Source organism: Felis catus, chromosome D4 (assembly GCF_018350175.1).
Source record: "Felis catus isolate Fca126 chromosome D4, F.catus_Fca126_mat1.0, whole genome shotgun sequence".
Lineage (NCBI taxonomy): Eukaryota > Metazoa > Chordata > Mammalia > Carnivora > Felidae > Felis > Felis catus.
Genome location: NC_058380.1, coordinates 535,334 through 549,282, shown reverse-complemented (window position 1 = coordinate 549,282; position 13,949 = coordinate 535,334). Strand labels below are relative to the sequence as shown.

At 38.5% G+C, this 13,949-nt stretch overlaps 1 protein-coding gene and 1 non-coding gene across 4 annotated transcripts in view; both read left to right on the top strand.

The window, feature by feature from the left end:
• Positions 1-13,949, top strand: part of IARS1 (isoleucyl-tRNA synthetase 1) — a 68,048-nt gene that overhangs the window by 3,619 nt on the left and 50,480 nt on the right. For 2 of the 3 annotated variants that reach the window (XM_006939004.5, XM_011288208.4), the window contains 5 exons: positions 2,631-2,756; positions 3,435-3,591; positions 3,840-3,959; positions 6,265-6,347; positions 10,481-10,598. In XM_006939004.5, the coding sequence (XP_006939066.2) occupies positions 2,638-2,756; positions 3,435-3,591; positions 3,840-3,959; positions 6,265-6,347; positions 10,481-10,598 (597 nt within the window). In that variant the 5' untranslated portion in view covers positions 2,631-2,637. Of the gene's footprint in view, positions 1-2,626; positions 2,757-3,434; positions 3,592-3,839; positions 3,960-6,264; positions 6,348-10,480; positions 10,599-13,949 lie in introns of those variants that run through there. The other variant, XM_011288209.4, reaches the window with a different exon arrangement.
• LOC111557675 lies at positions 175-306 on the top strand. The gene has a single exon (XR_002737909.1). It is a non-coding gene; the product is annotated as a small nucleolar RNA SNORA84 (small nucleolar RNA).

Below are 13,949 nucleotides of genomic sequence, written 5' to 3'. Positions count from 1 at the left end.
GGGTATATAGACGTTTCTGAACAGGAAGTTGCCACTAAAGAGGTCTGAGAGAGTCTGGAATACAGAAGATTGGAGGGCAAGGGTTTTATGGTCAGAGAGAGGAAGAGGATATTCCTTCCCTTAGCATGACCTGGTGATGAATCTCCCCTCCTCTTTCTGCTCCCCACACCCCAGGCCCTGTGGTTACTGGATGCTGTTTGCAGGTACAGCTCTCCAGTGGATGTGAGGGGCCACAGCAATCCTGTGATTTATGCATGGGGGCTGTTTCTCCTCAGCAGCCACCATAGCCCGGTCACTGATACATGGCTCTTCGTGGCTAACCAGTGCCGTTACCTTGAGTCGAAGCTCCCAAGAAAGTTTTATAAAAGTTAGGAGCATTTTCACAGGAAGCTTAAATATTATTTTCTCAAAAAAATAAAATAAAAAACTTCAGATAGATATTCCTGAATAATGGTTAAAACAGTTCAAGAGCAGTGACTCAAACTTTGATGTGCAGGTTAATCCCCTGGGGTCTTGTTAAAATGCAAGTTCCGACTCCTCCCACCAAGGTGGGGCGGCAAGTCTGCCGTATTCAGCTCCCATAGATGCTGTTGATTATAGAAGCAGCCTTGAGGAGCATTAGAAGTGACAGAAATTAATGTGTTGGCTAGACATCTGTTAATCTTCAAATGTAACCCCTTAAGTTTCAGTTGGCCTCTAATAAGGTAGTCCTGAACCAGCAGGACCCCTAATAAATCAAGAAGTGCACAAACACCCTTTCTATCCATGAAAGGCCAGACTTGTAACAAGATCCAAAGATCCAAACTGCCATCCAACTTCGATTTAATACCATTTAATGGCACACCTCGTCAGAAATGGATGTTGGGATTCATTAAATGGCCCACCTGTTCTTTCCTTATTTTTTTCCTATATAAAACTCAAACACAGCATTGCATCTCAAAAATAAATGAGGGACACCTGGGTGGCACAGTCACTTAAGCGCCCCACTCTTGATTTTGGCTCGTCATGATGTGATGGTCCCCGAGCCCCGCATCAGTCTCTGATGGTTGGGATTCTCTCCCTCCCCCTTTGTCCGTCTCCCACATGCGCTCACTGTCAAAATAAATAAATATTTTTTAAAAATAAATGGGGGCACCTGGGTGGCTCAGTTGGTTAAGTGTCTGACTCTTGATCTCAGCTCAGGTCAGCATCTCATGGTTTGAGTTCAAGCCCCGAGTAGTGCAGAGCCTGCTTGGGATTCTCTGTCTCCCTTTCTCTCTGCGCACTCTCTCTCACTCTCACTCTGACTCTCACTCTCACTCTCACTCACAGTAAATAACATTTTTAAACATTTTTAAAGTGTTTGCGCTTTAGCAACTAACATGAAGAATATAAAAAGACAACCCCCAGGGTGAAGAAAATATTTGCAGATTCTATAATAAGGGACTTGTATCTAAAATATATAAAGAACTCTTAGAGCTCAACAATTAAAAGAACTCATCTTAAATATTGGACAAAGGATGAATGGAAATTTCTCCAAATAAGATACAAATATTGCCCATAAGCACATGAAAATGTGCTCAACTAATCATTAGGGAAATGCAAATCAAACCCATAATGAGATACTACTTCATATCCATTAGGATTTCCTATAATCCAAAAATGGACAATAAGGAGTGAGGATGTAGAAAACCTGGAATACTTATTCACTCCTGGGAGAACATAAAATGAGGCAGCAGCTTTAGAAAACTTTTTGGTAGTTTCCCAGAAGTTAAACACAGTTACCATATGATCCAGCAGTTCTACTACTGGATATATTTACCCAAGAGAACTGAAAACATATGCCCACATGATAACTTACAGATGAATGTTCATAGCAGGATTGCTCATATTAGCCAAAAATTGGAAACATCCCTAATGTCCATGAATTAATGAATGGATAAACTGTGACATATCGATACAATGAAATATTTACTCGGCCATCAAAAGTAATGAAGTTTGAAGATGTGTTACAGCATGGATGAACTTTGAAAACAATTCTCAGGGGGTGCCTGGGTGGCTCAGTTGGTTAAGCGTCCGACTTTGGCTCAGGTCTTTTATCTCGCGGTCCGTGGGTTCAAGCCCTGTGTCAGGCTCTGTGCTGACAGTTCAGAGCCTGGAGCCTGTTTTGGGTGCTGTGTCTCCCTCTCTCTCTGACCCTCCTCCATTCATGCTCTGCCTCTGTCTCAAAAATAAATAAACATTAAAAAAAAAAAAACACCACAATTCTCAGAAGCCAGACACGTGATTCCATTTATATGAAATGTCCTGAATAGGAAAACTCATAGGACAGGAAGCAGGTTAATGGTTGCCAAGGGGCTGAGAAGGAGGGAATGGAGAGTGACTACTAACGTCTACAGGTTTTTGCAAGGGGCGGGTGGTAATGAAGTTGTTCTGGAATTAGACATGCTGATGGTTGCACAACCTGTGAATATGCTACAGACCACTGAATTGTATACTTTAAAAGGGTGAACTTTAATTTTAGAAAGCTATAATGTTTTTTTAAGTGTCATGTAGTGTGATGAATAGTAATATGTATATACATTTTAATATATGCTACTCTTATTCCTAGAATTCTCTCTTGAGAAAAAAAATTTTAATTTCTCTTGCAGCAACAAAATGGTTCAGCAAGTTCCAGAAAACATCAATTTTCCTGCTGAAGAAGAAAAAATCTTGCAGTTCTGGTCCGAATTTAATTGTTTTCAGGAATGCTTAAAGCAGTCAAAACACAAGCCAAAGTATGTGAATTTCTTTGGTAGAGTCCTTAAGAGTAGTCATTTTTTTAGACTGAGTTCCATGAAAGCAGAAACTCTTCATTCATCTTTGTGTTCCAGTCTCCTAGCTCTGTATATAGTGGGTGCTTTCAGCAGCAGGTACACAGTAAGTGGATGAGTTTTTAAATATCAGGGTAGATTCCGTTTCTTTAAGAGGTTTTCTAAATAGAGTTTATGTGTCACCCTCTTCCTTTCCACTTTTCTCATTATTACCACCTTCATTTAAACACTTAGTCTTAGCTTCCTGTTGGAGTATTTCCTGCCTCTAGTCCCCATTCACCTGAAAACCAGTCCTTTCTTTACTGTTTTCATCGTCTATCTACTGTATTCAAAAACTTTATGCGATAGATGTTGCCCTGTTTTACTGATGAGGTAAATCAGGATCGGGATGAATGACTTGCCTTAGTCATGGCTAATAAACAAAGTGTGGATAGTCTGATGGAGGTCACTCAGCTCCACCGTAACTAGTTTTTATGAAGGCAGGACTTGCAGTAAATCTCTAACCATGTATGTCTGTGAATTTTCTGGTCTTTCTGCTTTTCTTCTCCCTGAGGATTCTATTGTGATAGGACCTATCTATACAAAAATGTCCTAAATTTTTGCTGTTTTAAAGTAACAATACATTTTTATTACCTCTGTTAGATTTACGTTCTATGATGGGCCTCCTTTTGCAACTGGACTGCCTCACTATGGACATATACTTGCAGGGACAATTAAAGATATAGTTACCAGATATGCTCACCAGAGTGGGTTTCACGTTGACAGAAGGTTTGGATGGGATTGTCACGGCTTACCTGTGGTATGTTTGAGTCACCAGCCTTATAATGTTCTGATTTTTTAATAAGCATTGGATTTCATCATATAATATGTTCAAGTATGATGAATTTTTCCTATAATGTACTTTGTTTCTACAATGCCATTTGTAGTTCATCTTCTCTGTAGATTTTTGAGACTTAGTATTTTTTAAAACTGTTTTATGTTCTACAGTTGCTGACTTGAATCTGTTTCATAGGCAGGGATGTTAATAATCTTGTCACAAATTTTCAGGAATATGAAATTGATAAGACACTGGGGATCAGAGGACCAGAGGATGTAGCCAAAATGGGGATCGTAGAGTATAACAATCAGTGCCGAGCAATTGTGATGAGATATTCCACTGAGTGGAAGGTATGTTGGGTTGTTTTCAGTAGAATGAACAAAAACTTTAATTTTTAAATGGGAGTTAATATGGTTTATGCTCCTTTTGTGCTTTTTATGAGATGCGTCCAAAAGTATGGCTATCTGTGTGAGGTTGTGACATAAGAAGGTTGATCGTTCTCTCCAAAGAAGTATTTAGCTTCCACGTACAAGCCTATTAAGCTGTCAGCCTAAACTGAGCCCTCTTTTTTCTGGTTTCTGGGTGCTCGATTGGTCTTCCATATTTAATCTCCTACCTGCTCACTGTGTATGACAGGAATTGGGCTGTCCTAGTGCATAGATTAACTTGAATGTTGCAGTAAAAAAAATTCAGATGTTAAAAACAATGCAAATTTGGACTCGTTGTTATATTAATTTGACTCCCATCCTACCATTGCTTCTGTTAGTCCTGTGAAGGCCTAGCAGAGTTCCTACCTCTCTCATTCTTTCTCAAGGGCTGAGGAGCAGAGGTCCTCGGCTCCCCCTCCTCCCTGGCTCTCCAGCTAGTGGTCTGTGTAACTTAAAAATATGTCTGACTTGTATTTTTTTCCATCTCACCATCTTACCACTTTGACTTCTCAAACTTGCTCTTGTTCCGAATTCCCTATTCCATATCAATCTTCAGAGCTTCACACATGATGCTCGTGAACAAATCAGATGCCAAACCCTGTCAAGTTTTTCTTGCTCAGTGTCTCTTGTCTGGTTATTTCATTCCTACATCCCCTCTCTGGTCTCCCTCCCACCCTCCCCTTCATTTCTGTAACCATCTCCTAATTGGTCTATTGTGCCCTTCCCTGCTCAGCATTTTGAGTAGCTTCTCCTGATTGGTGAGTAAAATCTGATTTCATCACCCTGAAAATTAAAGCTCCTCTGTTTCCTCCTACCCTAACTTTTTTACTTTTTAATTAAAAGGTTTTTTTAATGTGTATTTGTTTTTGAGAGAGAGACAGAGCTTGAGGGAGGGAGGAGCAAGAGAGAGAGGGAGACACAGAATCCAAAGTAGGCTCCAGGCTTTGAGATGTCAGCACAGAGCCTAACACAGGGCTTGAACCCATGAACCGTGAGGTCATGACCTGAGCTGAGTCGGACGCTTAACCGAATTAGCTGCCCAGGCACCCCTGTTTTTTAATTTTGTAATTTTTTTATTAAAAATCATTTTTTTAACCTAACTTTATTCAGTCAAACTTTCTTGCTTCGTTGCCAGAAGGGAAAAATCTAATGAGTATAATATGCATGTAACTTTCTTTACCTTAAAAAAAATTTTTTTTAACACTTCATTTTTGAGTAATTCAGACTTACCAGAAAATTGCAAAAACAGTTATGAAGAATTCATACTCTTCTCTACTTCTCAAATTCCAACACTTTCGATAATCATAATGTAATTATCGAAAGCAAGAAATAACACTGATAAAATATAATAGACCTTTTTCAAATTTAGCTAGTTGTTGTATTAATTATTACTGATCCAGGATCCTGTCTAGGAATACACATTGCTTTTAGTTGTCATACCTCCTTATTCTCCTTAAGCTGGAAGATTCCCTCCGTCTTTGTCTTTCATGACCATGTCACTTTTAAAAAAAAAACGTTTTAAAAGTTTATTTATGTATTTAATCTCTATACCCACTGTGGGGCTGCAACTCATGACCCCGACATCAAGAGTTGCATGCTCTACCGACTAAGCCAGACAGGCACCCCAGCCTTGTCACTTTTAAAGAGTATAGACTGATTATTTTGCAGAAAGTCCCCCAAAGTCTGATGTTTTCCCATGATTAAGTTTAGGTTATGTATACATTTTTGACAAGAATGCTCAGAAGTGACATCATGTCCTTCTCGGTCTGTCATTGTCAGGAGGCCTGTGATGCTGATATAATGTCTCATTGGTGACATTAATTTTGTTCACTAAGGTAATACAGGTCAGGTTTCTCTGTTGTTAATTTGTAACTTTTCCTTTATAATTAAGTATGCTGTGGGGAGATATTGCAAATATCCTGTTTCTTATACTTTTGCTTAGGAATTTTAGCATCCATTGATGATTCTTGCCAGCAGCAATTACACCTGAGGTATTTGCCAAATGGTAGTTTGGGTAGACTTGTATAAAAGAATATTAATATTTATAAATATCATCTGCAGATAGGATGAATGTCAAGAAAACTGGTTCTTAACCTTACATAGATTTACTTGAAACATTGGTGGTTCTGTTTTTCCAAAATCACTGGACGTGGTGATGATAGAAATATAACATTGAAGTGCAGTAAAAAATATCATTGTCTAATAACTCTAACGTTCGTATTTTTAGTCTACTGTTACCAGACTTGGCCGATGGATTGACTTTGACAATGACTACAAAACTCTGTACCCACAATTCATGGAATCTGTCTGGTAGGTTTATTTGAAATTGTAAATATAATGAATATTCTGTTAATTGCTTAGTGGAAAGATTATGTACCATGAATCAGTTTTTCAGATTCATAATTATTTATCTAAAATCTTTGGGATGGATTTGTTTTTGTTTTTAACACTTTATTATTTTATTTTATTTTTTTAGAGCACTTTTAGGTTCACAGCAAAATTGAGAGGAAAGCACAAAGATTTCCTGAATTCCCTGTGCCCCCAAACATGCACAGCCTCCCCATTATCAACGTCCCCGCCAGAGGTGATAACATTTGTTACCACTAATGAACATACACTGACACATCATAATCATCATAATCACCCAGAGTTGGTAGTTTAGGGTTTACTCTTGGTGGACATTGTAGCCATTAATCATACAGAGGATTTTCACTGCCCTAAAAATCCTATGCACCAACTGTTTATCTCTCTCATCCCAGATTGTTTTTAAATTCAGTAAATTTTGGATTCTACTAAAGTAGTAGGATATGCATATATTCTGTGGTATATAATGGTTCCAGCAATTTGAACAGCGATTTGTAAGCAAATACGTTAGTATTTTTCATCAGAACACATAATTGTTCATGCTAATCAGGTAATGTTAGTCAAAGGTTTTTGCCAAATTAGTACCAAATTTAGGGAAAATTAAGTTTCAGAAGTGGTTTTTTTTTGTCTTTGTTTTTTAAATAATGAAGTTTAAGAGATTATGTATTTTGAGTTTTATACTGAGACAAGTTGTATAGTGCAATCACTTGTATAGCTGTTTCAAAATGAATGCTCCTTTTTTTTTTTTCATTACTGTTACAAAACAACTGTTGTGATGCCAAAGTCTTACTAGCTGAACCTCAGGATAGATAGTACAAGAATCATTGCATATCGTTAATGGACAAAGAAGCACCATTATTATGATTGCAGAGTGCTCTATGTACATACTTCAGGCCTTGAGAAAGTCTTAACTTTTGTTAAATTATACAGAATGACAGTGAGTTGCAAAGCTGTTTTGTACAGTGCACTTTCTTTGTGCTGTATTGTAGGCGCACATGGCTCTTGCTGCCTTCCTGTCTACCTGCTTGCATTTCTCTTAGACAAGATCTGTTGTACATGCTTGGCCCAAGTCCTTTGCCTTTGAAGAGCTAGATGCTTTGGGGCAGTTTTCAGACCCTCTGACTCTGATAAGCCCCTGTGGACACATCCCCAGGCCTGTATACCCAAAGTTGGAAGCTTATAAGTTTTCTCTGACAGGCTGGAGACTTTGGAGAGGGGCCTTCCTGGTCACCGAGCATCTAGAATTCTCATGATTAGAGAAGCATCTAAGAACCAGGATTTGTGTTAAACACCTGAAAAAAAAAGGTCTATTAATGCTCTGGATTAGGGTTGTTGAACTTAAATGTGGCTAATAATAAGGAGCCAAGAATACACAGTGGAGAACGGACAGTCTCTTCAATAAATGGTTCTGGGAAAGCTGGAAAGCCAGATGCAACAGAATGTTTCTAGTCTGGTGTCTTACATCATACACGAAAATTAAATCAAGTGGAATAAAGATTTGAATGTAAGACCTGAAACCATAAAATTCCTAGAGGAAAACAGGCAGTAAGCTCCTTGACATCTGTCTTAGCAATGATTTTTTTTTTTAGATATGACTCCAAAAGAATGGTAGCAAAAGCAAAAATCAACAAATGGGGTTACATAAAACTAAAGAGTTTCTGCACAGCAAAAGAAGCTATCAGCAATCAGGGCTCCTGCGTGTCTCAGTCAGTTTGCCTCAGTCAAAGCGTCTGACTTTGGCTCAGGTCATGATCTCACAGTTTGTGGGCTCAAGCCCCACATCAGGCTCTGTGCTGACAGCTCAGAGCCTGGAGCCTGCTTTGAATTCTGTCTCCATTTCTGCCCTTCCCTGGCTCACGCTCTGTCTCTCTCTCTCAAAAATAAGTAAACATTAAAAAAAAAAAAAAAAAAAAGCCATCAAAATGAAATGGCAACCTATTGAATGGGAGAAAATATTTATAAATTGTGTATCTGGTAAAGGGATTAATATCCAAAATATGTAAAGAACTCCTACAACTCAGGAGCAAAAGAAAATCTGATTTAAAAATGTGCAGGGGCACCTGGGTGGCTCAGTCAGTTGAGCGTCTGACTGGCTCAGGTCATGATCTCACAGTTCGTGGGTTCGCGCCCTGAATCAGGCTCTGTGCTGACAGCTCGGAGCCTGGAGCCTGTTTCGGATTCTGTGTCTTCCTCTCTCTCTGCCCCTCCCCCACTTGCACTGTTTCTCCCTCTGTCTCAAAAATAAACATTAAAAAAAAAAAAGGAAAAAAAATGTGCAGAGATCTTAAGACACATTTTTTCCCCAAAGAAGACATGCAGATGCCAACAGACCTGAAAAGATACTCAGCATCACTCATCATCTGGAAAATACAAATCAGAGCCACAATGAGATACGACCTTATCCCTGTCAAAATGGCTAGTATCCAGAAGACAAGACATAACAAATGTCGGCCAAAATATGGAGAAAAGGGAACCTTCGTGCATTGTTTGTGGAAATGTAGATTGGTATGGATAGAATGGAAAACAGTATGGAGTGTCCTCAAAAAATTAAGAATAGAATACCACATGATGCAGCAATTCTACTTCTGAGTATCCAAAAAAAAAAGAAAGAAAGAAAGAAAATGTTAATTCAAAAGAGATATGTGTCCTTATGTTCATCACATTATTTATAGTAGCCAAGGTATGGAGTTAACCTACATGTCCGTTGATTGATAAGAGATAAAAAAGATGTGAGGTGTGTGCGTGTGTGTGTGTGTGTGTGTGTGTGTGTGTGTGTGTGTGTGTGTGTGTAAAAAATAGAATATTACCCAACCATAAAAAAGAGTAAATCTTGCCATTTGTGACAACATGGAAGGACCTTGAGGGTATTATGCTAAGTGACATAAGTCAGAAAGACAAATACCATATGATTTCACTTAGATGTAGAATCTAGAAAAACAAAACTCACAGACACAGAACAAAATGGTGGTTGCCAGAGGGAAGAGGGGTTGCAAGGTGTGTAAAGTGGGTCAAGAGGTACAAACTTCCAGTTATAAATAAATCATGGAGATGTAATATACAACATGATGATTATCGTCAGTGATATTATAGTGCATATTTAAAAGTTGACCAAATGATAAATGCTAAAAGTTCTTATCATAAGAAAAATAAAATTATTGCAGCCTTAGTGGTGGATGGTAACTGGATTTACTGTGATTTTGCAGTGTGTATAAATATCAAGTCTGAATATAATATTACATGTAAATTATGACTCAATAAAAAAGATTAATAAACTTGGGAAATTTGATATAAAACATCACTTTTTAATTCTTATTTAAAGCCAAGCAGTACCATGAAAAATAGGCAGTTTTTCATAAAAATGTACTTCAGCAAATGAAAAAGAGTTTAACTCATTTATTATACTAAACACATAGGAATTGGACTATAAAAACTATACCTAAAGGCAGTATTAAGGGTTCCCACCAGTGCATCCTGACGTCCAAGTGGGATAGGTGAGTAGTTGCCACAGGAGACCCAGGAATAACTGTTACCAATGACATTTCAGCATTTTGGTGCATTTGGCTTAAAACAATATGGGTAAGTGTTTAATAAAAGTTTTTGCCCAACTGTAGGAGAGATATCCTAATCCCAATGGTTTATTCTTTTTAAATTGCTTTGTAAAACTAACCGTGATAGTACAATTTAAGCAATACACCAGAAAACTATTAAAAGCAAATACTCTGAAATCCCGAGCATAGTTAAATATTGGTGAATGCTTTTTCAGCATCTGAAAAATGTAGGTGTGCATATGGATATGTATAGTTTTACACAACTAGTACCTCATTGTACGATATGGTATCACTTTTCCCACTCAGCATCAAGTCATGAACATCTTTTCATGTAAACAGATACTAGCACTTTTAATGGCTGCGTAATGTCTCAGACTACTCTTGTAATTTACCAGCTAGTCCCCAGTTGAGAAACGTGATATTTCGACTGGCTGATAGAAACTCTGTGGACAGACTGGTGTAAATGTTTGAGTTTGGGGAGACAGAATTTTGGTTGGGTAATTATTGTAAAACTGTCTGTTTACTTGCTAGGTGGGTCTTCAAACAGCTCTATGATAAGGGCCTTGTGTACAGAGGTGTGAAAGTCATGCCCTTCTCCACCGCATGCAACACTCCACTCTCCAACTTCGAGTCTCACCAGAACTACAAGGTGAGTGTGATGTCATTGGGCATTAACTTATGCACACAGAGGTTAACCATTGTGATCACGCTAACCAGTCCCCACATGGAATGTTAGCGTGGGGAGTCCGTCAGGTTGACCGTTTCTTACTGAGTGCTGGGAATGTTACCAGTTGCTAAACTGAGGCTCTATTAAGGTTAAAAATGAGGGATTTTTCCCCATGAGATTTGTGAATGGTGTGTCTTCATGTGATAGCTTCTTGACCATATTTTTGGGCCTCTTGGGTTAACCAGTGCAGCTCTCCCTCTTTCCCTTCAGTCACTGATTTTGGAAGAGTTCTTGGTTGGCATCATGATGCCTCGTCTGGGACCTTGTAGCATTTGTTCATTTGTTAAAAGTATTTGGAACCAAATCTGATTTGTGATTGGTTGACAGTATTATGATTTTATTTCTGATGAACAGAATAACAGCTGTCACTGCTGTGAAGGGAGAGTTGAGATGAGTGTGATGTCACCAGAGTACACTCCGTGCTTTACCTTGTCTAGACAGACCGTAAAGGCAGGCAGTCTTCTGAAACGTGAAGTATCAGTTCTCATGTGTGTATTCAAGAGGTGTTTCCTTTTCTGAGGCTTTAACCCTCTTTGCTTTTAAAGGACATTAATTTGTTTGAAAATTTTGTCATTAAAGCTTTATTTCAAAGGCACTTTTTATCTTACAGAATGCTTTCACACATCTCATTTGATCTTTGCAAATCCTTGTGAGGTGGCCATGATGAGTCCTGTCGTCTCCTAAATACCCTTCTATGATAGTGCTCACGTTGTGTCATATTTTTTAGATAAAATATTTTAAGCACATAAAAATGTAGAGAATAATACACTAAGCACTTGGGTATCAAAGGCATAACTTTGTCAGACCTTAACATATTGCTGTGTTTGCTTACTTTTGAAAGATACTTTAGCTTGGAGAATTTCCAGCACACAGAAAAGTAGACAAAATAATGAAATTAACTCCCATATGCCTGTCACACATCCCCAGTACCTGTTAGCTGTGGCCAGTCCTGCCCCAGCAGCACACACTCCACTCACTTCTCCCAGGCCCTATTTCAAAGCAGATTTCAGACACCTCATTTTACCAATAAACAATCCATTATGTATCTTTAAGACATAAGAAATGGTTATTATTTTAACATTACCATACTAACATTATCACATTTTCAAAAGTAATCAGTCATCCTGAATATGAAATATTCTAACAATCTAATACCTGGATATCATCAGTGTTTATATTTCTGTTTGTCTCTCAAATACCATGCCTTTTTTTTTTTCTCTGTTCCTTTTTTGTTTTTTGTTCCTTTTTTGTTTTGTTTTGAATCAGGACCTAAGGAAGGTCTGTACGTGGTAGTAGTTGTGTTCTAGATCTGCTTTCATCTGCAGCTCTTCATTTCGCTTTTCTTTTCCCTTCCCCCCCCCCCCCTTGCAAATTATTGTTTAGGAAATAGGTTTTATCTTGCAGAGTTTCATACAATGAGTTTTGCTGATTATGTCTCCATGGTCTAATTTAGACCACATCCTCTGTATTTTGTAGAAATTGGAACTTCATCTTGTGTTTATGTCCTTCGGCATGTATGTCATTGAGAGGTCACTGGTTTTTTTTGTGATGGTATTCATTTGTATCTGGTTTTTCTCACTCAGTATTGTGTTTATAACAGTCCTTCATGTTTGTAGTTGTGGGTCTTTTGTTGTAGTTTCTGTGCAAATAAATGGTCCACAATTTATGTATTACATCACCTTTCTCTTTTCCATTTCCTTCTTACAACCTGATAGGTAACCACTGTGCTGAATTCGATGTTTCTTTCCATACATATTTTAATACTTTTGCTATCTCCCTAAATATTCGTAAACAGTATATAGCATTCTTATTTCTTTTTCAGATTTTTAAGTTTATTTATTTATTGAGACGGAATGCAAGCAGAGTAGAAAGAGAGAGGGAGAGAGAAAGAATCCTAAGCAGGCTCCACACTGTTAGTGCAGAGCCCAATGCGGGGCTCGAACCCACAAAGTGCGAGATCATGACCTGAGCTGAGACCAAGAGTCTGTCACCTAACCGACTGAGCCACCCAGGCGACCCTTATGCTTATCTCTAATCTCATACACTGTACTTACCCTGCACCTTGACTTTCTTTGGAAACATTAAGTTTTAAAGATTCATCTTGATACATGTAGCTTTAAGTTAATTTGTAACTGCTGTATAGTGTTTCATATAACAAATAGATTGCAAGATATTAATCCTTTTGATAGACATCTGAGTTGTTTTGAAGGGTATAGCCCTTTTTCTTTAATGATTATTTATTTTGAGATACAGCTAGTGTGAGTGGGGGAGGGGCAGAGAGAGAGAGAGAATCCCAAGTAGGTTCCTCACTGTCAGCACAGAGCCTGATGTGGGGGTTGATCCCACGAACTGTGAGATCATAACCTGAGCCAAGATCAAGAGTGAGACGTTTAACTGACTGAGCCACCCAAGCTCCCCAGCCCTTTTTTTTTAATGGTAGCAAACAATGTTGCTAAGAACATTTTCTAATATAAATCCTTGTGTACTTAAGCTGGAGTTTTCTTTGGCTTCTAGATTTCTACATATTAGATCCCCATAATAGCTTGTGAGCTCCTAGAGCTTTTAGAGGGTGTATTCTTCTGTAAGTAAACAAGTACATTCTCTTGGGATGAGCAGATTGTGCTGAAGTAAGCTGAATTACAGGAGAGTGTACTTCTACCTGTTCCTAAAGGTAAACTGTTGTGGTGTAGAAAAATATTTGTTTTTTTATCTTTAAAGTTTTAGACACTGTACTATATATGAATGAATTGTGCACTACAATCTCTTTGTGTCTGGCCTCTCGTTCAAGATTATGTTTGTGAAAAGACATCTATGTTGTGTGTAGTAGATCATTATTTAATTTACCCATTGTACCTCTGGTGAGCATTTAGGTAATGTCCAGTTTGGGGCTGTTACAGTAGTGCTACTGTGAACATCCTGGAGGTTGTCTTTGGGGAGCATATATACACACCTCTCTTCTGTTGATTACATACCCAGGAGTGGAATTGCTGAATCATAGGCTGTACCTACTATATTCAGCTCTCGTATGGGGGTTGGCAAACTGTGAGGTGCCAGATAGTATTTTAGGCCTTGTGGGCTGGATGGCCTCTCACACAAGTACTCAGCTCTGTCAAAACCATTCCTAGCCCTTGGGTTGTAAGAGGTGACAGACTTGGCCTGTGCCTTGTGGTTTGCCGCCTCGTACTCTAAGAGGTACCAGCGACTCCTCCAGCGTGTACTGCAGCATTCTTGCCAGCACTTAGCATGTTCTGTCTTTTGTCTTGGCCATTCTAT